This window comes from Pinus tabuliformis, chromosome 1_2 (genome assembly GCF_031772625.1).
Source record: "Pinus tabuliformis cultivar Carrire ecotype Pingquan chromosome 1_2, CPIR1, whole genome shotgun sequence".
Classification (NCBI taxonomy): domain Eukaryota; kingdom Viridiplantae; phylum Streptophyta; class Pinopsida; order Pinales; family Pinaceae; genus Pinus; species Pinus tabuliformis.
This window is the reverse complement of record NC_142298.1, coordinates 1115296010-1115321801: the sequence shown is the minus strand read 5'-3', so window position 1 is coordinate 1115321801 and position 25792 is coordinate 1115296010. Positions and strand designations below refer to the sequence as shown.

At 34.7% G+C, this 25792-nt stretch overlaps 1 protein-coding gene across 1 annotated transcript; it reads right to left on the bottom strand.

The window, feature by feature from the left end:
• Window positions 1–5757: 5757 nt before the first annotated feature.
• On the bottom strand, window positions 5758–23970 carry LOC149210050 (uncharacterized). Its single transcript, XM_089398848.1, has 5 exons — window positions 23884–23970; window positions 22983–23128; window positions 19513–19752; window positions 10207–10368; window positions 5758–6714 (listed from the first exon to the last, which is right to left on the bottom strand). The coding sequence occupies exons 1-5, from the start codon at window positions 23968–23970 to the stop codon at window positions 5835–5837; spliced, it is 1515 nt and encodes a 504-aa protein (XP_089254974.1). The 3' UTR covers window positions 5758–5834.
• Between the last annotated feature and the right edge of the window lie 1822 nt (window positions 23971–25792).

Genomic DNA, 25792 nt, shown 5'->3' with positions numbered 1-25792 from the left:
TTTGTGTTGTAGCATTTGAAGTAGATACTTGTTGGGAGGACTTGGTGAAAGACGAGGATTCTGTGAGTTGTCTTTCATGTGTGGTTGTTGTCATTGAAGTTGGCAGTGCAGATTGAGCTGTAACAGAAGGTTCCTTTTCAAGAGCAACATCAGTAGATTTAGGAGGCTCTAGTTGACTAGAAGCACTCAATTCTGACGAAGCCACATTTTGTTCCTGGCCATAGATAATCTCATACCTGGATATAATTCACATTGCAATAGAGGCTTGTATTGACATAGAGACTTAGAAATAAATCGAATTAAACATTTCAAAGGAGTTTAGTCAAGTCACAAAAGGAGAACAGAGGCCTTCCTTCTTCAATTTCGATCACGGATATTTCCATAGAGATGCACATTTCATGACAGCTTCAGCTTTCATCTAGAGTTATTACTCCTTAGAATGTTCGAGTGAGTATTAAAGAGATATAATGCATGAATCGCTATCGGACTCGACTTAAGATAAAAAGATATAATGCCACATGGAGCTAGGACCTTACCACAGAGAAATTCAGATCATAGAACTAGGATCATGGTCCTTCTTTCACAGCTTCTTTATTCACATAGATCCTCATCTTCGCATCATTCCTTATAGATTATGGCCTTAATCTTCATGTTATTCCATAGCGCACACATAGAATTTTGATACCTTGCAACTCAGGAATATGATCCTTAGAGTTTTGCACCAATCTACAGGGGTTTTGTGCCTCAGGAATCCCATAAATTAGATGCTATAGAAGGCTTGCAGTAAAGGAGACACTGAGTTTGCACAGATCTTATATAAAAGAGTCACAGAACCTGCTTGCACAATTTGTCAAGATGGATCACAGAGTCTGGATCCATATTGGATCATCGATACAGGGTATTAACATTTGTAATATAGCCTTGGATTCAATGCAGACTATAGAGAGAGCTCCGTAGAGACAACAATTCTCAGAACGTCGCATATCTTAGAGCTAGATAGGCCACCGAATAGGTCACGGATTCAAGTGCCTTTAGGGAATCAGAGACAATTCACTTAAATCCAATACCACCCTTATCTTTCGTTAACTTCAATTTGTTCTTAGATCTTCAACCCTGCTCTAAACCATGTTCACTGTTTTTAGATCTTCAACTCTGCTCTGAAACCATGTTGATTCTCCAGGGTACATTAATTTTTTCTACTTCCAATGATGAGTTAGCATTGCTTCCAACGATCATTAGCACTAATTCCATATTAGTTCCATATAGAATTTAGTTAACATTAGTTCCATATAGCATTCTGAAATAAATCTTTATTTCTACATTGTGTATGTTAGTGGATTTCTTGCATTGAGTTTTATGTTTTGAATAAGCAATTACAAGTAGTTGCACGACTAAAATTAAGATCTATGTGGGTGAGTCCAATAAGCCATAAACTAATGAATTACACATCTCGCAATTTAAGATACATGTTAGATGTTTCCATTGTTTCTATCAAAAAATCCCCGTGTGAAAACTTAGAAAGACAACAATATTCTCAACCACTTAGTACAAGTGGCCAACATGGCAAAGGTGTATTTTTATTACTCGATCAAATCAAGCCCAACGAGACAAGGGAGGAAGTTCCAACACAGGTCTTAATATTTCAAAGATATGATAATAATAAAGGTATTATCACGATAATTGGTGATGGAGTTAATGTGAGTTTTGAGAAAACAGAGAAATCCAAATCCTTCTTGTTGTGACTGGGTAAACTTAGAAGTTCACTAATAACTACCTGTGAGGTGAACTATCAGATTCCTCTAGCATACAACAAAATATATATATAATCATTATAATTTGGGAATGGGAAATAATTCAAGTTCCCAAAAGAATTATGCCTTAGTCTTAACCACTTCCAAGATTCTATCATGGCTTCCCCTTAACCATTTTCAAGATTCTATCAACACCATATCACCGGATTACTAAGAATGGTCAAACGTTAAATTCATTTCTTAAACATTTAAATATTTCTTAAAATCCATACCCACAGGTTACAAGATCTGTTACTGCATCTATTCAACGATGTACAAGAGCAATCTCACAAATAACCAAAAACAAAGAAAAAAAACAAAGAAAAATACATGTTGTTGCATCTATTCAACCGTGTATAAGAGCAATCTTACAGATAGATCTTCAACCCTGCTCTGAACCATGTTCACTGTTCTTAGATCTTCAACTCTGCTCTGAAACCATGTTGATTTTCTAGGGTACATTAAATTTTTCTACTTCCAATGATCAGTTAGCATTGCTTCCAACGATCATTAGCACTAGTTCCATATTAGTTCCATATAGAATTCAGTTAACATTAGTTCCATATAGCATTCTAAAATAAATCTTTATCTCTACATTGTGTATGTTAGTGGATTTCTTGCATTGAGTTTTATGTTTTGAATAAGCAATTACAAGTAGTTGCACGATTAAAATTAAGATCTATGTGGGTGAGTCCAATAAGCCATAAACTAATGAATTACACATCTCGCAATTTAAGATACATGTTAGATGTTTCCATTGTTTCTATCAAAAAAATCCTTGTGTGAAAACTTAGAAAGACAAAAATATTCTCAGCCACTTAGTTCAAGTGGCCAAAATGGCAAATGCCAACCAGTTTTGTGTATTTTTATTACTCGATCAAATCAAGCCCAACGAGCCAAGGGAGGAAGTTCCAACACAGGTCTTAATATTTCAAATATATGATAATAATAAAGATATTATCATGATAATTGGTGATGGAGTTAATGTGAGTTTTGAGAAAACAGAGAAACCCAAATCCTTCTTGACTGGGTAAACCTAGAAGTTCACTAATAGCTACCTGTAAGGTGAACTATCAGATTCCTCTGGCATACAACAAAATATATATATATATATATATATATATATAATCATTATAATTTGGGAATGGGAAATAATTTAAGTTCTCGAAAGAATTATGCCTTAGTCTTAACCACTTTCAAGATTCTATCATGGCTTCCCCTTAACCATTTTCCAGATTCTATCAACACCGTATCACTGGATTACTAAGAATGGTCAAACGTTAAATTCATTTCTTAAACCTTTAAATATTTCTGAAAATCCATACCCACAGGTTACAAGATCTGTTGCTGCATCTATTCAACAATTTACAAGAGCAATTTCACAAATAGCCAAAAACAAAGAAAAATACATGCTGCAGCATCTATTCAACCGTGTACAGGAGCAATCTTACAGATAACCAGAAACAAAGAAAAAGAGAGCACAGAGATAAACAGATTTGGTTGACGAAAGGAGAGCATTCCACTCCTTGCATACACTGCAAATTCTACAAACACATTCCACTGGAAGCCACACCAGTATTTTGTAGTTTAAACCGTCAGGCAACTTGGTCAATTCAGGGACCTCCGCAGAAAAGCAAACAATTAGGCATTTTGGATTGGGCATTTTGCAGAACTAGCCATGGCATACTGTTGGGGGCCGCTTCTCCCCATTTACTTATGAATTTGGTTGACGAAAGGAGAGCATTCCACTCCGTGCATACCCTGCGAAATCTACAAATATATTCCACTGGAAGCCACACCAGTATTTTGTAGTTTAAATCGTCAGGCAACTCGGTCAATTCAGGGACCTCCTCGTGCTCGCTCATTATAATTATAATTAACACTGAGAGAAAAGAATAAGATGAAGCTCAATGGATTGTAAAAGAATTTCATGTCATTTTGTTACAATTGCCCTGTACACTTTAGAATCAACTCCTTTTCCAGGAGCAATGGAAAATCCAACACGTAAATATCGCCATGTGAATCCTAATCTTGGGATTGCCAGGTCTAGAAGCAAAATTCTGCTCTGTGAGCAGAAGAGGAGTGCTTCCAAAGAGGAGTGCAATAGAGGCTTGTATTGCCATAGAGACTTGGAAAGAAATCGAATTAAACCTTTCAAAGGAGTTTAGTCAAGTCAGAAAAGGAGAACACAGGCCTTCCTTCTTCAATTTGGATCACGGATATTTCCATAGAGATTCACATTTCATGACAGCTTCGGATTTCATCTAGAGTTATTACTCCTTAGAATGTTCGAGTGAGTATTAAAGAGATATAATGCATGAATCGCTATCGGAATCGACTTAAGATAAAAAGATATAATGCCACATGGAGCTAGGACCTTACCACAGAGAAATTCAGATCACATAACTAAGATCATGGTCCTTCTTTCACAACTTCTTTATTCACATAGATCCTCAGCTTCACATCATTCCTTATAGATTATGGCCTTAACCTTCATGTTATTCCACAACGCACACATAGAATTTTGATACCTTGCAACTCAGGAATATGATCCTTAGAATTTTGCACCAATCTACTGGAGTTGTGTGCCTCAGGAATCGAATAAATTAGATGCTATAGAAGGCTTGCAGTAAAGGAGACACTGAGTTCGCACGGATCTTATATAAAATAGTCACAGAACTTGGTCGCACACTTTGTCAAGATGGATCACAGAGTCTGGATCCATATTGGATCATCGATACAGGGTATTAACATTTGTACAAATATTGATATAACAGCACAAGGCTACGCATGCAGGGAAGAAAGACATGAAGAGTCTCTGCGAAGAGTCTCATCGCCAGCAGAAGAGTCTCATCGCCAGCAGGCAGTCTCTGCGAAGAGTCTCATCGCCAGCAGGCCAGGCCTGGCCTTTCATGGCCCATTACCATGGAAAAAACCATTTTTCTATGAAAAAAACAGATTAAACGAACGACAGAAAACACTCCAATCATCTAACACACATAATCAATGGCTCAGGATCGCACACGTCACATTTTAGGGATGTCTTTCTCAGAGGGAACGCCTTACGGCGTAATTAAAACTATTTACAAATTTACAATAATACAAATCTAGATTTTTTTCTAAAACATAATTGAAACTATTTACCATAAATCCCAATCTAGATGAGGTGTCAACAACTTCATTGATATTAATTTGCCTACTCCACAAACAAACTTACAACTTTACCCTACATATTCATGTTGCAACTTATGAATATTAAGATGGGTGATGCTAATGGAATAATATCTGTGGCAACTTATTAATATTAAGACGGGTGATGTTAATGGAGTTTATCTGTGGATGTAATGTTTAAAGCGATAAAAATGTAATGAAAATGGTGGGATGTAATGAAAATGGTATGAAAAGGTTTAAAGTGCTAAGACTGGAATTAAGATGGTATCATAGAGTTTTGCAATGATACTACATGCAAAGAATGTACACTCTAGCGATGGGAATTTTTGTCAAACTTTTTGGAATGTGCTAAGTCAATTAGCAGAAAATGTTAGCCAGCAATAGGAATTTCTGTCAAACTTTTGGAATGTACCAAGTCAATTAACAGAAAATGCTAGCCATCGATGGGCATTTTTGTCAAACTTTTGGGATGTATCAAATAAATTAACAGAAAATGCTTGAAAAGTATATAAAGAAATAAACAAATTTTATAATAATTAAAAAAATGAATCATGATTTAAATTTTCAATTCATTCCAAAGAAAGAAAGGGAAAACAATATGTATCTTTATCAGAAAGATCTTTACTGAGACGAACAACGAATAAACCATTAGGTTAAGCACATAAACTTTACAAGCATTGGTCAAGCATACAAACATTTGGATGACAAACATTTGGATAATCTAAAGATGAAAGATAGAGCAAGCATTGGTCAAGCATACAAATATTTGGATAATCTAAAGATGAAAGATAGAGCAGAAGCAAAATACATACTGATATATTAACAATTATTGTAGGCAGCATATACATTTTTGTTTTATATTGTAAAGGAGCACTAGATCTTGATTGCTAAGCCAGCAGAATCATGAAAATCCCAAATACTAGTTGGACACCTTTTATGTTTGTCTGGTAGCAAACATTGAGTTGCTGTGTCATTATCACTATCATCAAATGGATCAATTTCACTGCCACTACAAGCTGTGGGGCTGCTATCCTGCTTACCTTTGCTGCAATTCACAGAGGACTCACTTTGAAGCCTATAACCATATGCATGAAATCTATCAGAAGTATTAGTCTGGGGAGGGTTACCATTAGCTTGGACTGGAATTTGGTCCTTATCTTGATCACTCATCAAGTTAACAGGCTTTCTAAAATCATGGCTAGTAGATGTAAACAACTTTCTTCCTTGAAATGGTTGCCATTCAGTGTTGGAATGATATTGATTATTAATATTTTTAGTTTCAGAACTTCCCACATGATCAGATGTTGGGCCAATATTGTTTGTATATACTTTTCCAGAACTTAACTCTTCATCTTGACCAGTAATGTTGGTTGAAATTCCAAGGCTAGAATATCCCTTTGAATATATTTTGATGTCATTCTCATAGTTATTGGTTTTCATTTGTGTAGTCTCATTAACTTCCTCTTCATATGATGCCCCCTCATCCTTTGATATATCATACTTCTTGGTTTTCATTTGTGTAGTCTCGTTAAGTCCCTCTTCATGTGATGCTCCCTCTGGTATATCATTGAAAGTTGATTCGAAACTTTCAAAAGCAGGTGAAGAGGCTGCTCTTGAAGAAAAGCTTCCGGATCCCGTTATTCCACGCGAAACTCTCCGAGCGCGATCGCGCTCTTCTTTCAGCAGTTTCTTTTGGTTAAGAAGTTCTAGGATTCTCTCTGCTTTTCTTTGGATACTCTGGCCCCAATCAAACCTGCATGAGAAAGTTAAAAAGGATTAATAAACAGGACGAGGAAGCATGGAGATGACATGAAAACTCTATGAATCGGAGGGTAATCAGCATCATATGTTCAGGGCTAAATTCAAATTTGTTTATTTCGTACTCTTAACTTCGATTCAGAATGATAAACTTTTTATTCAGCCTGCCACTCTTCACTGACACACGATTAAATAAAATTTGGATTGATTGATTTAGACCAACAATAGGCAGACTAATATTTCACTTGCTTGATTTCTAGGATTGATCTGAATGTTTTATTTATATATATACATACATTTTTTTTTAAAGAAAAGCATGGAACAACAGTGAACATATGTGAGATAACAATTTGGGGTATTCAATGCAACAACTTTGCGTTTCTGCAATTCATCTCGTGGAACAATTTCATTTGTCTGTATGACTGTAGAATGTTTATTCGCACGATTAATTGCATCTCTTGGAACAATTTCATTGATTAATTGCATCTCCTGGAACAATTTCATTTGTCTATACGACTGTAGAATGTTTATTCGCACGATTTCGCCCATTTGCAGCAGGATTTGGAGAAAAACATCTTATTCCTAGTGGAAAGAGAATTTTTAAATTTTTTCTGAGCAGTTAGGCAGTGAAAGGCTGTTATCATTGGATTGTGTAAGCATTACAACAAGGCACTTTCTTCAATTGCCCGGAAAATGTAATATTATTATTATTAAAGACTATTATCATTGGATTGTGTAAGCCTTATATTAAGGGACTTTCTTCAATTGCGTGGACAATGTAATATTATTATTATTATTATTATCCAATTTTAATTAAAGACTGTTATTATTGGATTGTGTAAGCCTTAAAGCAAGGTACTTTCTTCAATTGCCCGGAACATGTATTATTATTATTATCCAATTTTAATTAAAGACGGTTATTATTGAATTGTGTAAGCCTTACAGCAAAGGACTTTCTTCAATTGCCCAGAAAATGTAATATTATTATTATTATCCAATTTTAAAGCCACAGCCAAGCCAAACACCAAATTAGTATATGAGACCCCCTTGTTTGTGGGACAAGGGACCCATTTCAAAAGAGCGATTTGACTGCTAAGTCTATGAAGGCATAGATTAGAACTCCTCTAATTTTGAACCTGCAACTGAGTAGATGAAATATATGCTCTTAACCATTAAGCCCACTCAAGTTAATATTGCCCACTCAAATTAATATTAAAATAGATTGTATTTAAGCGAACTCCTCTGATTTTGAACTTGTAACCAATTAGATGAAACATATGCTCTTAACCATTAAGCCCACTCAAGTTAATATTACCCACTCAAATTAATATTAAAATAAATATTGCCCACTCAAATTAATATTAAAATAGATTGTATTTAAGCCACCATGCCAAAGTTGTTTTTAATATACACCCCAATAAGTATAAATCATTCCACTCCACACCCCCACTCCAATAACTACAACTGCAATTCCTGCCATGTGTCTTTTTATGCCCCCAAATATTTACAAACCTCCCTACTCCACATCCCCACCCCAATACCTACAGCCCCAACACCTACTATATGTCCTTTTTTACCCCCAATACCTATAAACATCCCTACTCCACATCCCCACCCCAATAACTACAAACCCAAATACCTGCTTATGTCTTTTTATACCCGAAATATCCATAAACCTTCCTACTCCACATCCCCACCCCAATATTCAAACTTTAATCTACATCCCCAACTCAATACAAATACAATATAATGACCCTTATGAATGAAGAGGTAAAAAATTAATTAACAAGGTGAAAAACCCCTTTTGTTCTGGGGATTATCTGGGGGAATGATTTAAAAACATTTGGAAATCACCAAAACAGTTTGGTTGATAGTATGAGATTATATAAATTCACTGAGATAAAGAATGAGCATATGTCGAGGTGACTGTGCATAATATGCAAGAGATTTTCCTTCTAACATAGCAGCTGGAAAAGGCTTCTGTCACATATCCTGCTTTTTAAATATCTAATAAGTACAGATTATTCCAGTCTAAATTAACTTATCGACCTGTGTGATGTAGCCATTAGTCTAATCATAAAAATGCTTCAAATGAATCTAGCATTGTCAAGGACTAGCTAAATTTGAATAACGTTTCAAATGAATCTAGCCTTGTGAAGGACTAACTAAATTTGAATAGCACTTGAGGTCCGTATCATTGTATGTTCACGCTCTGAATTATATCAGGTCAGTATGAAATATAATCAAACTGCTAATGAAGATGAAATGTCGAAGACAATAGTGTGTATCCTCAATCATAAATTTCAGGCACTGTACTGGTAATCTAGTCATATTACCCAAAATCAAAACGAAAATCAAAACGAAGTGTGTACTCCGAACACCCTTGAAGTTTTGGTGTTTGGAATCGCTTTCCAAGTAGAAGTAACAAACCAAGTATAAGTAACAAACCAGAACAATATATACAAGTAACAGTGTTTCGCTTTGCAAGTAGAAGTAAGAAGTAAAGTAACAGTGTTTGGAATTGCTTTGCAAGTAGAAGTAACAAACCAGAACAATAAATACAAGTAACAAACAAGAACAATATGTAAAGTAGAAAAGACAGGGGTTTGGAGTTATGTACAAGTAGAAAAGACAGGGGTTTGGAGTAGAGACAGAGGTTTGGAGTTTTCGTATTTGAAGTTGAATTACTCACACAATTTTATACAGAAACAGAGTGGATAAGGAGTGCTTTGAAGCCAAAGTAGAATTGAACATTGGATAAAGCATTTAGCCTGTTGCAACTTGCAAGCATAAGTCGATACTCGGTAATAAGAGCATTACTTGTAAAAGATGATTTTAGGTCATAATTGTGTTCTTGTGGTGCAATGCAAATGGAGAAAGTTGAAAGTTAGTTGCACAACAAAAATAGGGGAGTTCATAAGAGAAAAACTGAAAGCCCCAAAAAAATCATATAAAATTCCATCCATTACCAAAAGCAACTATTTTCATCCATTACAGAAAGCAATTAAGAATAAAAAAGCTCGGTGGTGTTGGCACATCGCTTGACATGGCTAAAATGGTAGTCAAGCCAGACAATTAGATTGAAGCACCCCAGTTCGAAATTGAGTTCACTCTATTTCGCTTATGTTTTACACTACCAACTACCAAGCTATATTCGGATCGGATCATTCTCATTCATTGCTATACTATACTGTGGTGTAAATCCTATGAGCTATGTCCTTAACTTTTCTATTTTTTGTGGGTTATCTCTCTGCAATAATATCATGCCTTGATTTTCACAGATAGTATCCTCCAAATGATGATTTGATTTGATAAAATCTATATTCAGAAATTTATAACATTAGCCAAAATTATATAATTCATGGAAATATTCTAATGTATATATGGTAATTTGTAAAGTATCTCTGCATTGAATTGGATCTATAAATATAACCTGAATAGGATTACCAGCTAATTTTAGAAAAACAATGATAATATATAGAAATACCCTAGCTCATCCACATGCTCAAAATGAGTGAGTTGGTGAAGAACATCCTTTTCACTTCGAAAGTCTGCTGCAAAACTCTCTGGACCATGTGTTAATAGGTACTCCAAAAGTACTAATGTTTTGAAAGCCTCTCTCCAACTCTTCGTATCCGAGACAGCCAACCTGGCAGTACAAACATTTATTCGTTCAGTTATTTCCAAACCTCCAAGAGGGTTTGTTTTCATGTCACCAAAATCTCAACATTTCCTAGGACAAGGAGGAAAATTTCAAGCCAGTTTCAGTCCAAATATACCCAAACATAACTTTTTTCAGAGAAATCAAACCGTCAATACTAAAGTCTTTCATCTTTTACAATTAGAATCTTTACAAGATATATCAAACTTGTAGTCTTTATCATACACAGTTTGTTTTAGAAAAACCTGATATTTATATTACTGAAAGGGGATCCAATTCTCTGCCTTCATAGATTACATGTTAAGCCATCAACATATTGATGTGGTAAATGGGGGATCATAATGAAACTTAAGGCACGTGGTCTGAAGATGTGAAACTTCAGGAATTTAAGGGACTAACAAACTGTTCATGTAGATTTCAATCCCAACATTAAAATCACAATGTTTTCATCACGTAACCAAAAAAACTTCAATTGGGCTTTTTACTTTGAATTCTGTAATGAATCTAAATGTAATAAAACATAAATTTTTTTCCTTTATACCCTGTTTTCAATGTCGATTTCAATCCCAACATTAAAATCACGATGTTTTCATCCCGTAACCAAAAAAATTCCAATTGGGCTTTTTACTTTGAATTCTGTAATGAATCTAAATGTGATAACACAGCAAAAGTTTTCCTTTATACCCTGTTTTCAATGAAGATTTCAATCCCAACATTAAAATCACAATGTTTTCATCACTTAACCAAAAAAATTCCAATTGAGATGAATCTAAATGTAATAAAACAACAAAAATTTCCCTTTATACCCGGTTTTAAATGTTCTTTGATCCCGCTCTATCTACAGTAATGCCAACAATCAATTTTCATAAATATTAAAAAAAAACAATTTCATTTTGTTCTGGTGAACGGGAGTGATATTGCTACCTCTTATGTAAAATGTTGACAATTCTCGAGTAATCGTCCACTTCAAAGGAATATGATCCTTAGAATATGATCCTTAGAATTTTGCACCAATCTACAGGAGTTGTGTGCCTCAGGAATCGCATAAATTAGATGCTATAGAAGGCTTGCAGTAAAGGAGACACTGAGTTCGCACGGATCTTATATAAAAGAGTCACAGAACTTGCTCGCACACTTTGTCAAGATGGATCACAGAGTCTGGATCCATATTGGATCATCGATACAGGGTATTAACATTTGTACAAATATTGATATAACAGCACAAGGCTACGCATGCAGGGAAGAAAGACATGAAGAGTCTCTGCGAAGAGTCTCACCGCCAGCAGAAGAGTCTCATCGCCAGCAGGCAGTCTCTGCGAAGAGTCTCATCGCCAGCCGGCCAGGCCTAGCTTTTCATGGCCCATTACCATGGAAAAAACCATTTTTCTATGAAAAAAACATTAAACGAACGGCAGAAAACACTCCAATCATCTAACACACATAATCAATGGCTCAGGATTGCACATGTCACGTTTTAGGGATGTCTTTCTCAGAGGGAACGCCTTACGTCGTAACTAATTACTAGCATTTGCACCTAATGTTGCAAAGGAAACGCCGTAAGGCATATAGTGTGGAGGAATATTGAAATGTGAATGGGCATTTTTGAAAGAAATGGTCGATGATAATGAGTTTCAATTGAGGAAGCCATGCCTAAAACCCTATTCGGGGGTTAAAGTGGCTATAAAATGGAATAAAAATCGTCATAAATAGCCATTGAAGTTGCTTAAACACCTTTGTATGTGGATAAAGATTGCCTAGTTGAAGGTGAAGGTAAATAAATGAATCCAGGTGAACAGGTTGATGATAATGAGTTTCAATTGAGGAAGCCATGCCTAAAACCCTATTCGGGGGTTAAAGTGGATATAAAATGGAATAGAAATAGTCATAAATAGCCATTGAAGTTCCTTAAACACCTTTGTATCTGGATAAAGATTGCCTAGTTGAAGGTGAAGGTAAACAAATGAATCCAGGTGAACAACAACTCGGTATCCATATCAATTTGGATAGGGTTATTTAAGAAATCATTATTTAAACGAAAAATTTAATTAATATCAAGATATATTTAAAACATGTATTATATTCATTAAAATAAATTGATTTTTTTTAAATATGTTAAAACCCATTGATAATGAATTGGTTGTAAAGACATAAACATCATTTTTCAAGTTTCAGTTGGAAAATACAAGTAGTAAATTGCAACGGAAGAGGTTAGAGAAGAAATATAATATTCTGAAGAACATTGTGGTTGTCATTCCATATTTGAAGTTGCATCGAAATTTGTTGGAGGCATCGAAGACCTGAAGAAGCAGTAATGAACCTGCAAAATGTATATTTTGTTAGGATTTGTAATATGTAAATTAAGTATGTAATTTATTTGTAATATTTTGCATGTGAGTTGTGTTAAAATGAAATTGGAATGAATGGAAATGAAGTTACAAGGGAGAGAAACAAGGCGCAGTCTAAAGTTTGGAGAAGAAATGAGATATGAAATCTTTTATAGGAATGTGCCTATGTAATGATGTATGGAATCTAGATTGTATATAAAGGTGCATTGAATATATAGACATTATTACAAGCCCATTCAAACCCAAGTGTGACATCAACTTCAGATTCCCTAAACCCTCAGATGAGTTTGTGCTAATTATAGCCCAGGTTGGATTGGTAATACATCTGGGTTTTACTTGGATTGAACTTACTACTAAAATAACAAAGGTTTTGGTCTTTTGTGAATTAAAATTCATGCAATTTGAGTGCTTTTGCAAAGTAATCTGCATTTTCTTTAACATTGTACATAAAAAAGGTTTGGTCTTTTGTGAATTAAAATTCATGCAATTTGAGTGTTTTTGCAAAGTAATCTGCATTTTCTTTACCATTGTACACAAAAAAGGTAGCTGCTCTATAACAAGCCTGGGAAAGATGTCCATGATTATTAAATAAAATGAGGTCAATATTCAATGTCATTGAATAATATTCTCAGTGTTAATAAATCTAAATCTATGCTAGTTTATTTCATGAACGGAATAATCAGAGCTAAAAACAGTCGCCAAGGGATTGCAGACTACTTCCTCAATTTATCCTCTGCACTCTGACTTATTTGTAATACAGCCTAGCATGTGAAGGGTGTGCTAGTTAGCAGAGTAGGGTAAAGTCTAAAAAAGGCTTAAATACTCGTTATCATCTCATTTCTCTAAACCCTCTCTCCCTTGCTTCTGTACTCCGTTCATTCAATATTTCAAGTATTCACTGCCTGTTATCTTCCTTAATCGCTTAATCCATTGAATTCAGTCCAAAAAATAAATACCAAGATGCCTACAACTACTGTTACTCATTCGAGGAGGAACATCCCCAAAAGAGGGCAGGTGAAGGCAGCCATTGCCTCTTCCCTCGCCCAATCCATCACATCAGTGTTAGGATCCCCTAAATCATTCAACCACTCTGTTGTTACCTCTTCCTCTTCTCTCGCGACTGCAAATCGTTTGAGAGCACAATGAATGACTTGCAGATCAAATGGGCTTGAGTTTCTTTCATTACAAATTCAGTGATGCAGAAATTAAATGATTATGGATGAAAGCATGGGATCCATAGATCTGTTGTCCAAATCATTTGCTCATTTGTCTAACTCTTTTCCCCAGATTTGAAGCCCTGCAACAACAATGGAGTTTGCTCTTTATGCTGTAGTGAGTCACCAAATATAAAGAGGGGAAATATTTTCTACTATAGCAGCTTTTCTTAGTTTCAGTTGAAAAGCTATGAAATACAAAGTTTGTTGATCATAGATTTTGAGTTGAAATATATGGCACTTGATTCCCCTTGGCATGTGTAACTGATTTTGATCCATTAGTGGTGTTTATAAACTTCATCTATGTATTGGATTGATAGAAATACCCATTAACATGTATAATAGACTTGAATCCTGTATTTTACATCCAACATCTAAGAGTTTACTAATTCATCATGCTTTTGATCCATAAGTGAGTGGCTATAAACCTTAACTCTGCATTGAGTGATGAATCATTTGCATGAATGTGCTTTGAATGTGTGGCTAATTAGCATGAATGTTCTTTGAATGTGTGGTTAATCAAATATGAATCGTTTGCATGAATGTGCTTTGAATGTGTGGTCAATCAGATATGAATTGTTTGCTTGAATGTGTGGTTAATCAGGTACTCAACGCTCACTTTGAATGTGTTGTTAATCATTTGAATGTGTGGATGCATGAATGTGCTTTGAATGTGTGGTTAATCAAATATGAATCGTTTACATGAATGTGTGGTTAATCAAGAACTCAACACTCACTTTGAATGTGTGGTTAATCATTTGAATGTGTGATTAATGAAATATAAATTGTTTGTATTTTGGTCGTAAATGTTAATGATTGAAGTTACATGTAGTTGAAGTTATTAAAAAGCTAAAAGATTTTCTATTGTTTATCTTATAACTGTTTAAACTAGAAGGAGATTATAACTGTTCACATAGTTGAAATTTGGAGGAGATTCTTTCATTTAGGTTAATGAAATGAAAATCTGAACAATTTATTTTGATTTAGGTTACTAATGGTCAAAAAATTATTTTGAGCTTATAATTGCTCACCTATATGATGCATTCATTTGGAGTTAATTATATCATTTAGATTTATTGTGACCAAAATCTAATGTGAGTGTCAAATATGTAGGATGGAGAAAGTAGACGTTATGTGTATTCGCAACAGAGCCAAAATTCTGGGAACTGTAATTTGTGTGGGTGGAGAAATGGCTATGAGTTTCCTTCAAGGTCCTACTCTAGCCCAACTCTGGCCTCTGTGGGGACAATCAACATCAGTTTCCAACACTAATACAGTACACCTAGTGGAAACCATTCTACACGAGGGAGATTCAGGCAACCAGATTAGAGGGTGTATTTACCTTATCTCAGCAGTGATAATGTTATCCACTACCATGATATTGTAGGTCTCCCTACCACCTTCCATATTAAATTGATACCCAATTATAACCCTTTTCTGTATTTAGAAGTTTCAAAGCTCCCCACCCAATCAAATATATGATTATAATTTCATGTGCATGTTGACCTTACATCAATTACTGCCATTCTAGGCTCCATCCAAACTGCTCTCCTAATAGCCATTCTTGAAAGGGGCATCATTCCAACATCATGGATACTGGATAGGGCTAATATTTTGACTGTGTTCACTGCAGTAAGTCTACATACATGAATGATGTTCTTCCTCAATTTTCCCAGCCATGAATAACTTAAATTTTTGTTAGGTGGTTAAGCTGATTTGTGGAAGATTAATTCAATTTGGCAGGGAATCATATTCAATGCAATGGCATTTCCATTACAGTTATGGTGTTTTCGGAAACAAGGGTCAGTATTCATTACAGTATTCAACCCAGTGTCTACCGTGTGCTCAGCAATTTTATCATCTATAGTTCTGGGAGACACGTTGCATTTGGGAAGGTGGGTGGTTTGTTATATTCTCAAATATTCAATTCGGTGGTTTTTTATATACTCCAATATTCGATTTGTGTTAGAGTGGTTCAGGTAAAATTAAACTTGATTAGATAAAGTTATTATTTGTTTTTGGGCTAATGAGAATCTATGGTTTTGTCCATGGTATTCATATGGAATATAGTATATTCTTAAGTCTTCAATTTCTATTAGAGTGGTTCAAGTAAATTTGATTAGGTAAAGTCATCAGCTATTTTGGGGTTCATGAGAACCCATAATTTTGTCTATGGTATTCATGTGGAATATAGCCTATTTAAAAACAGAAAGACTCCATAAGTGAAAGAAATTAACATGGAGGCTTTTGGCTTTTAAATAGGTTATATTCCACAAGAATATCATGGGTCAAACCATAGGTTGGAGCCAGAAAACTACTTATAACTTGACTAAATCAAGTTTACCAGAACTACCCTAACAATTTACATTAAATTTATTATTTCTTCTCTCATTTTCCCTACAAATTTACAAAATTAAAATTTACAAAATTAATTAATTGAAATGCTTGATTTTCCTACACTAGAACAGTTTGATGGGTGTGATTCTTATATTCATTGGTCTCTACCCTTTTCTGTGGGGCAAAAGCCAAGACGATGCTACCCAGATCAAAATATCTTCTGACGAAGAAGCAGATATAGACATCACAACAGAAGGAGAAGAAAATCAGCACCCACCTCCTGCTTCTGAAGTAGTGGATGTGAAAACACCTTAACTACAGTAACATTCTTGACATTTTGTTGAAAAATTGCAATGTTTGCAAAAAACACTTAGTCAGTTCGAACAAAGATGGCAACGCTCCCAACAAAAAGGGCTACCTAACATCAGAAGTTCCAAATTTCTCAGGCACACAATAGTACTAGGTAAATCGTTGATGTTTGTACGGAACAAATTTAACTTTTTCAAAGACAGTTGACTTCCAACCTGGGAAGATAATAACTCCATTTGGAGGAAACCTGATAGATCTAAACATTCAAGAGTGGTGATATCTCCAAGTGTGGAAAGAGTCAAATTCAAACAATCACTCAAATGTAGATGTCTAAGTTGCAATAGATTTCCCTGAAAGCCCGGAAGCATTTCCAGACATTTACACCTAGAAAGATTGATGTATTGAATATTTTTTAAATTTTCGAAGGAACTTGGAAGCATCTTCAAACTTTTGCACAATGTCAAATTCATGGTTTGGAGATTTCTCAGATTTTGAAACAAATCTGGAAGCATCTTCAAACTTCCGCACAGTGTGAGATTGATATGTTGGAGGGTTGTTAGATTCCCAAAGGAATTTGGAATCATCTCCAAATTGCTACACTTAGAAATATTGGCGTGTTGGAGATTTACCAGATTCCCAAAGGAATTTGGGAGCATTTTCAAACTTCCACAGTCTGTCAGATTGATGTGTTGAAGATTTGTTAGATTATTAAAAGAATCCGGAAGCATATCCAAACTACTGCACTTGGACAGATGGAAGTGTTCGAGCTTTCTTAGATTCCCAAATAAAATTGGAAGAAGCTACAATTTCGAGCACCCAATGAGGGTTAGACATCTCAAGGAGCTCAAATAACAAAATTCTTCTAATAGCATTGCTACATCTGCGTATGTCAACAATCGCGGACAATTCAGTACAATCTTTTCTAGGTGCTTCAGCAACCTTAATGACTTTGGAAACTCGGAAAATGGAGCTTCAATATTTAATTCCCGCAAGTGGAGAGGTTCCTGTAATGTTAAGTACGTTTTGATTATATAAGAAATTGAAAAGATAGGAGAATTCTTGCTCTGCAAATTGCTGCATCTATATGTACGTACCTCAGATCGAGATTGCCACAATCTTTTCAATTCCCAACCGAACACTTCTAAAACTCTTAAATCGCACAATGGAATTCAAGAAGGTAGTGATGAGTAGATCGAAACATTCCAATGAAGCCATATGAGTTTTGGTGACCACACCGAAGTCAAGATGCTTTCAAAGTTGCCTTCAACTTCAAGAAGTTGCAATTTCCTGATTCCGCAGACCTCTTGACTGGAACTTGTATTCAAGGGAAATTCTAATTCTGAATGGAACACTTCCTAATCTTCATCCTACCCAATAAAGGTGTACCAAGGAGCCATCCCAAATCCGCGCACTTTTGTTATCACCTGTTTGTGGTTTGAAAACAATAAACTATTATTAACATAATGTGTGGCAGATTGTTTTGAATACAAAATACCGAAAGTTCTTTAGAAATTCAACAATTAGGATGGCTCAAACACTTATAGAGGATGATTGTTGCAACAACTCATGAAGATGAAGATTCTTTATCGGTCGCCAAAGCCAATGCGGTAATAATTCTAGACAATCCGCAATAGCTCTTCCCAAATCTATGAGGTGATCATGCATTCTTATTCTATTTTCATCGTCCAACTCGAGAAGACACTTGTTGAGCAGATTTTGAAACCCTACGAAACCATTCCATCCCGAACCCCTCCATATTCTTACCCATGTATCCTTGTCTTTTCCTATCGAAAAACAGGCGATATCTAAAAATATTTTCCGCTACTCATGATTGAGAGAGTTGTAACTAATTTTAAGGCTCCTTTCTATCTCTGTAGGTAATGTTTGGTGAAGTCCATTCAGTTTCTCTTCGCAGTAAAGTTAGTCATGACCACAAACAAGCGACCCAAAAACTTTCAATGATAGAGGCAAACCATGGCATGCCTTTAAAAACCCATCTACAAGATTTTCAAATCTTGGTAGTGGATATGGCTGGAAAAAGGCATGCAAGCAAAACAGCTCTTGGGAGTGTGCTATATTGAGGCATGGTAACTGATAAATTGACGAATTTGCAATTCCTGCACTTCTAAGGATATGCGTGACCCTAAACGTAACCAAAATCAAGCTCTTGGGGTGAAGGACATGCTTAATTGGCAAGAAAGGATCTAGTTGGTCCACATGACCTACATCATTTAATATTATGAGTGCGTCACAAGTTGAAAGATTCTTTTTAAGTATCTCCATGCCTTCAAATCAAGCTCTTGGGGTGAAGGACATGCTTAATTGGCAAGAAAGGATCTAGTTGGTCCACATGACCTACATCATTTAATATTATGAGTGCGTCACAAGCTGAAAGATTCTTTTTAAGTATCTCCATGCCTTCTTCCCACCTCTCAATTTTGATATCTCTATCCTTCAAGTCCTTAATGAGTTTGCTTTATACATTGTTTAGAGACATTTTATTTGCATTTTCCCTCACATAAAATAGAAAATAGGATCTATCATAATCTGACCTCTTACGATTAAAAAGTTCTTTGGCCATCATTGTCTTTCCAATTCCACCGATGCCCACAATCCCCACAACCTTGACCTCCACATGCTCACCATGATGCAGTCGCAATGTCCCTTAAAAATCTTGTAACTTTTCCACCAAACTAGTTGGATATTTTTCCACATCCAATGGCATTGCAACATTTTTCAACACGGCTTACACAACCTTCTCCAATAGCTCCTCTTCGTGCTCCTCCAAGAGTCTCTCTTCGCCCTCATCCTTGAATATTAATTAAGACAGTAAAGTAAGTAATGACAAAAACATACTTGAGATATGATGTATGCTTCAATGCAATAGATTTAGACCTAATATGGATCAAGACAGTGGATATCCTTACCCATTACCCTCCTGCAGTTCAAAGTCACTTATATTCGTGACATGATGAAGGGCGTTTGACCAAGTCTGGATAGTCTGCAAGTCGTACTGCTGCTTCTCTTCGTGGATACGTAGGGCTTTAGCATATGATCCATCTTTATCTTTGCCCATCCACCTGACCTCCGAGGGCTTCACTTTATAGAAGACCGGAAGAATAATAGCTTTGGACTCCACCATGACGACCAGCGCATCCAGGCACCACCTGGATTCGGCATAGGTTGCAGATAAAATGGCTATATGGACAGAGGCTACTCAAACAACAGCTTCTATCTGAGATGTAATATTTTGTCCAGCCTGCAGTTCAGGCTTGTCGAGAAAGACTTGCAAGAGGCGACGGTATTTGTAACCATTAGACCAGTGCGCAAACTGTTTCAACAACTAATTTTTTGCAACCATTCTAATCTAATGGCTGAAATCTTTGCAATCGTCTTACATATAATCCTATGGCATATAAAGATGACAGGTAGGCAGAGAGAACTAGTTTTTGGTAACCATTCTAATCTAATGGCTGAAATCTTTGCAATCGTCTTACATATAATCCTATGGCATATAAAGATGACATGTAGGCAGAGAAAGGAGTTGATTTTAGAGGGAAATGCCTTACGACGTAATTAATTAATCGTCAATGGTAAAGGTGACATACCCATCCTCAGGTTTGATTTCAGAGGGAAATTCCTTACGGTGTAATTAATTAATCGTCAATGATAAAGGTCAGGTTAAACAATACGTCAAACAATATTTTCATATATTATTCAAAGTATAACACACCAATATACATGTTCAAAAATAAAAATATCTGCAATTATTTTGATGATAATAACAGATTTAAACCCAGCTTACCAGGCTGACCATGACAATTCCCTCCATCAGACACACTGAGAAAGGTCAAGCTTATTTACCATGCCCGGTTGGGCTATATATACGCACTGTTAAATTTATATTGGCATAAATTTAATTGTATATGCTTACAACCCAACCACATTTAATATCCTAAACCACATACATTTAATATCCTAAACCACATAACCACATACATTTAATATCCTAAACCACATACAAAATCCTATAGCAGAGTAAATATTATTTGCCATGGAGAAATGGAGAGCTTATTTACCATGCCATAGGATCAAGTGCAAGAAAGGAAGCTGCACGTGCTTGAAGAGGGCTAGAAATGTTAAGGCGCTACTAAAAAGGCCGAACAAACTTACGTGTTAGTCTCCGCTTTGGTCTGTTCCGTAGTTTTAAATGCGAAGGAAGTCAAATCATTAGCACTACGTGTAAATTTTACAAAGTCAATCCACTAAACTAATATTTATAAACTAATGTTCTTTTTATTTAATGTCAATCCACTAAACCAATATTTATAAACTAATGTTTTTATATTCAATCCTTCAAGCTGTGGTTTTTTCCAATTTTATGTAGTTATAGAGAATCATCTTGCCAATTTGCTTCACATAATATAGCTATTGAGATATGTTTTGATTATGCACATACTTCGGATAGAAGTGAATACTTTAAGTAGATACGATGAATTGAATTTCAGATAGAAGTGATAAAGGGATTGAAGCGTTAAATCAATACTATGAAATGTGCACCTACAACCGACGGTCCTGGGTTCATTATCATGCTCATGCTTCTATCCCTAACAACTCATGATGAGCAATTCTTATATTGCATGTAATAAGAAGGTTAGCATGCTGGGACAAGTTTCTTTCTATGGCTGAGGACATGTGAAATTTTAGAACGATCTAAACCTCAAAATGACATGCCCGTTTGATATTGAACCTGGGCAATCATGTGGCACTGCTTTAGCGTACGGTTCATCTTTATCTTTGCCCGTCCCCCTGACCTCTGAGGGCTTCACTTTATATAAAACCGAGAGAATAATAGCTATATTGAACCTGGGCAATCATGTGGCACTGCTTTAGCGTACGGTTCATCTTTATCTTTGCTTTGCCCGTCCCCCTGACCTCTGAGGGCTTCACTTTATATAAAACCGAGAGAATAATAGCTATTTCTCAAACATTGTATCGGATTAAATCATCACCCGTTAGCATTCGATGTTCTATTTGATTAAATTCAAAATAATTCCTAAACATAAAATGTTTAAAGATAATTCAATGATTTACTCAAATGTACTCCTTCGAGGGAACTAGTCTGATAATGACACCACACAAATGACACCACACAGCCAACAATTGTTCTCATAAGTCTCTACAGCGTCCCTAGCTGAGCAGTGCAGAGGGAACGCCATGTGTGGGGCACCACACAAATGACACCACACAACCCTCATAAGTCTCTACAACGTCCCTAGCTCAAGAGTGTAAATGAAGGGCGTTGATCGAATTAAGCCAATGTCAGACCCCAGAACAAGATCGATGAACTATTTTATGAAATTTATGAAATTTCTTTCAAGAATGCTGCCCATTTGTATGTGAAAATTGAGAGGGAACGCCATGTGTGGCGCATACGTTACAATCTTGTCATAGCATACAGCATACAATCTTGTCATAGCATACAGCATACCTTGCAAAGACGACTCTCTTCATTTAATTTAATTTTATTATTATTATTATTATATTTATATTTATTATTAATATACTTATAACTATTAATAAAATTATTATATTTTTATATTAAAAATATGTAATAATTAAAATCATACTATATTCAATTTTGAAACTATAGGTACATCATGCTAAAAACATATATGTCCATATCAAATACAAAATGTTTTGCTTCAACGTGGAAAGTAAGAGTTACATTGTAAGAGTTACATTATACCAAATATCATTGAATCAGTATGATGGGGTATTAGTTTTCATCATCCTTTTAACTTTTTACATCTATAAATTGAGTGATATTAGCTTTCGTCAACTTTTTAAGTTACTACATCCATAATTGAGTGAAATTCCCTTTCTCATAGCATACCTTGCAAAGCCGACCCTCTTCGTTCACGCTAACAATAAAAATGACCAAGCCATTCACAATGGGTTGTCTGGATTAATTCTATTATTATTATTATAATATTTATATTTATTATTAATATACTTTTAATAATTTTATAAGTATTAATAAAATTATTATATTTTTATATTAAAAATATATAATAACTAAAATTATACTATATTCAATTTTGAAACTATAAGTACATTATGCTAAAAACATATTCAACGTGGAAAGTAAGAGTTACATTATACCAAATATCATTGAATCAGCATGACGGGGTATTAGTTTTCATAATCCTTTAACTTTTTACATCTATAAATTGAGTGATATTAGCTTTCGTCAACTTTTTAAGTTATTACATCCATAATTGAGTGAAATTCCCTTTTTCATAGCATACCTTGCAAAGCCGACCCTCTTCGTTCACGCTGACAATAAAAATGACCAAGCCATTCACAATGGGTTGTCTGGATTCAAACCATGCACGAAAACTCTCGGAGAGCCATTATGAAATCCTCAAATGATAATTTCACCAAATCGTCTTGAAAGATCTTCAGCAGCACCATACCCACTTGGAAAACAATCTTCACACCCTCGAAAAGAAAAACATCCCATATGTGGAAACGGAAAACCTGCAGAGAAAACTGTCAATATTAGTTTTTAATCCCCGCCCACCAAATCAGCTTTTCCCATTAACAATTATAGGGAGAAGCAACAACAATGTCAGTATTGGACGCAATAGAATAATAACAAAAAGCAATTGAAAGATGCGACATTCAATAACCAAATTAAATTTCTCCCATTAACAATTATAGGGAGAAGCAGCAACAACGTCAATATTGGATGCAATAGAATGATAACAAAAAACAATTGAAAGATGCGATATTCAATAATCCACAAGTAGGCGGACATATTTTGTCTAATCTTGCTAGAAATTTTTTGTAGCGGCTAACACTTCTTCAATTAAAATTCCTCGAATTCTCAATTATCTATACAATCAAAATTCAAGGCTGCATCAAAAAGTATTGGTTGGCCCTCACAATCTCTTGATAGGTGATCTCTTGAATCATTTTTGTGAAAATGATAATTAGTTTTAAAGAATAAGGAAACAGGGAAAACTTTTCTAGCGGCATGGATACCAAGACCGGCATAAATAAATGTTTTTTTAGAAATCACTATGGCGAAAAGTGCCTACTTGACAGTGGTACGGGATTATACCATCATAGGTAATTCATTTCAGTGTTTTGCCTCTCAGATGAGGCCGACTTCAGTGTATTTTGAGTTGCAAAGCCCTAACAGGTCCCTAAGAACACCATTAGCAGTTCGCCAACCACACCTAAAATTATGAGTTCTTTGTTTGAAGACCTTTTGTGCGGAGGTCATGTACCATCACCGAAAATGCATTCTCCTCGGACAGAAGCACGCCTGCTATGAAACTCATCCCCTTCGTATACCCCACCTCACTGTCATACATCGCATACGCCTTCAACACATTGTGGAGATATTGTGGAGAGACCTCTGCGTGAATTGAAAAATTAATAAGCCAGAAGTCAGTTATTAAGCTGCAAGAATCAGTAACGGTAGTAAAGTTTTTAATCGTCTAACACTAAATCTAAGGGTGAATAACCAAGATAACGCGGATCACAGGAGTCAGTTATTGAGCTGCAAGAGTCAGTTATGAGATCAACGGTAGTAAAGTTTTTAATCGTCTAACATTAAATCTAATGGTGAATAACCAAGACAGCGTGGATCACAAGAGAGTCCATTTCAAATGGAAACGCCTTACGGCGTAAAAATAAAATATAAATTAATTATTTTTAAATTTTAAATTAAATTTTATTTTATTTTTTATTTTTACGTAAAAACACTTTGTTATTGGAAATTTAATTTAATTTTGTTTATATATATATATATATATATATATTAATATTTTACTAAATATTGTAATAAATATATATTTTTAACAAGACGATTATTTTAACTAATTTGATATTAATTTAAATTAAATTAATTAAAATAAAATGAAATGTAAATTGTTTTTCAAATTTTAAATTGAATTCAACTTTACTTTTTATTTTGAAGTAAAAACACTTTGTTATAATAATTTTAACCTAATTTTAATTATTTTACATAATTATAAATATATATTTTTATTTTAATAATTTACAAAATATTTTAATTAATATATATTTTTAATACAATTTAAGTTTTATTACATTATAGTTATAGAGAATATAAAATAATTAAATAAAATAATAATAATAATGGTCATTAATTTTTATTTTATCCTATTACAGTTTAGTGAGTAAATGACTAAAAAATTGTTATGTGATAATAATGATGGTGGTAAGTAGAGTTCTAGTTGTTAAAGTATCTTTTTATTCAAATGTTACAAGGTTAATTGCACCTTGTTATTCAAATGTTATAACGTCAATTTTCCTGGACACTCTCTGGGTTACACTCTATTAATGAGCCAATGGGAAGTGATCCCTTCCCGTGGATTTGTCATGAGATAACGTTTTTGTAGACATAACAGTCAACGATCTTTGATGTCCATTTACCACATCTAAAAAAATGATAATGGTGATAATTAGTTTTCATTAAAATCAAATTCAAATATTTTAATAAATTTCTTTTTTATAACTTTCAAATTTTATCTATCATAAACATATGTATATGAGGGGGTAGAAGCACTAGGAGGGGTTATTCTCAACCTTAATGGAAAAATTGAAATTGAGTAATGAACCACATCCAGAGAAAATGATGATGGTGATAATTAGTTTTCATTAAAATCAAATTCAAATATTTTAATAAATTTCTTTTTTATAACTTTCAAATTTTATCTATCATAAACATATGTACATTAGGGGGTAGAAACACTGGGAGGGGTTATTCTCAACCTTAATGGAAAAATTGAAATTTAGTAAAGTTGGGGATTAAACAATTGTGCAGATAATGAGGCAAAGACATATGGATCACTACAAGAGCTCCTTGGGGAAGAAGCAAACATTGAAGATTTCGTGTTGTTGGAAGATGCATAACTGGTTATCCATCACCTTGCTCTTGGATTTGTGTCTAAGGGTTACAGGGTGTGAAGCATTATTTAGCTAATCATAAATCTGAAACTATTATTCCCTACTATTAGCTTCTTTCATGTATTGAGGATAAAAAATTCTGTTGCAAATGATATCTCAAGGCAGGAGTCGTAATGAGAAATGATATTCCTTGTCTTGCAATTTTTCCTTAACAATGGGTTGTTATGATATGTAATTTTTTTTTGTATCTACTAGTCTTTT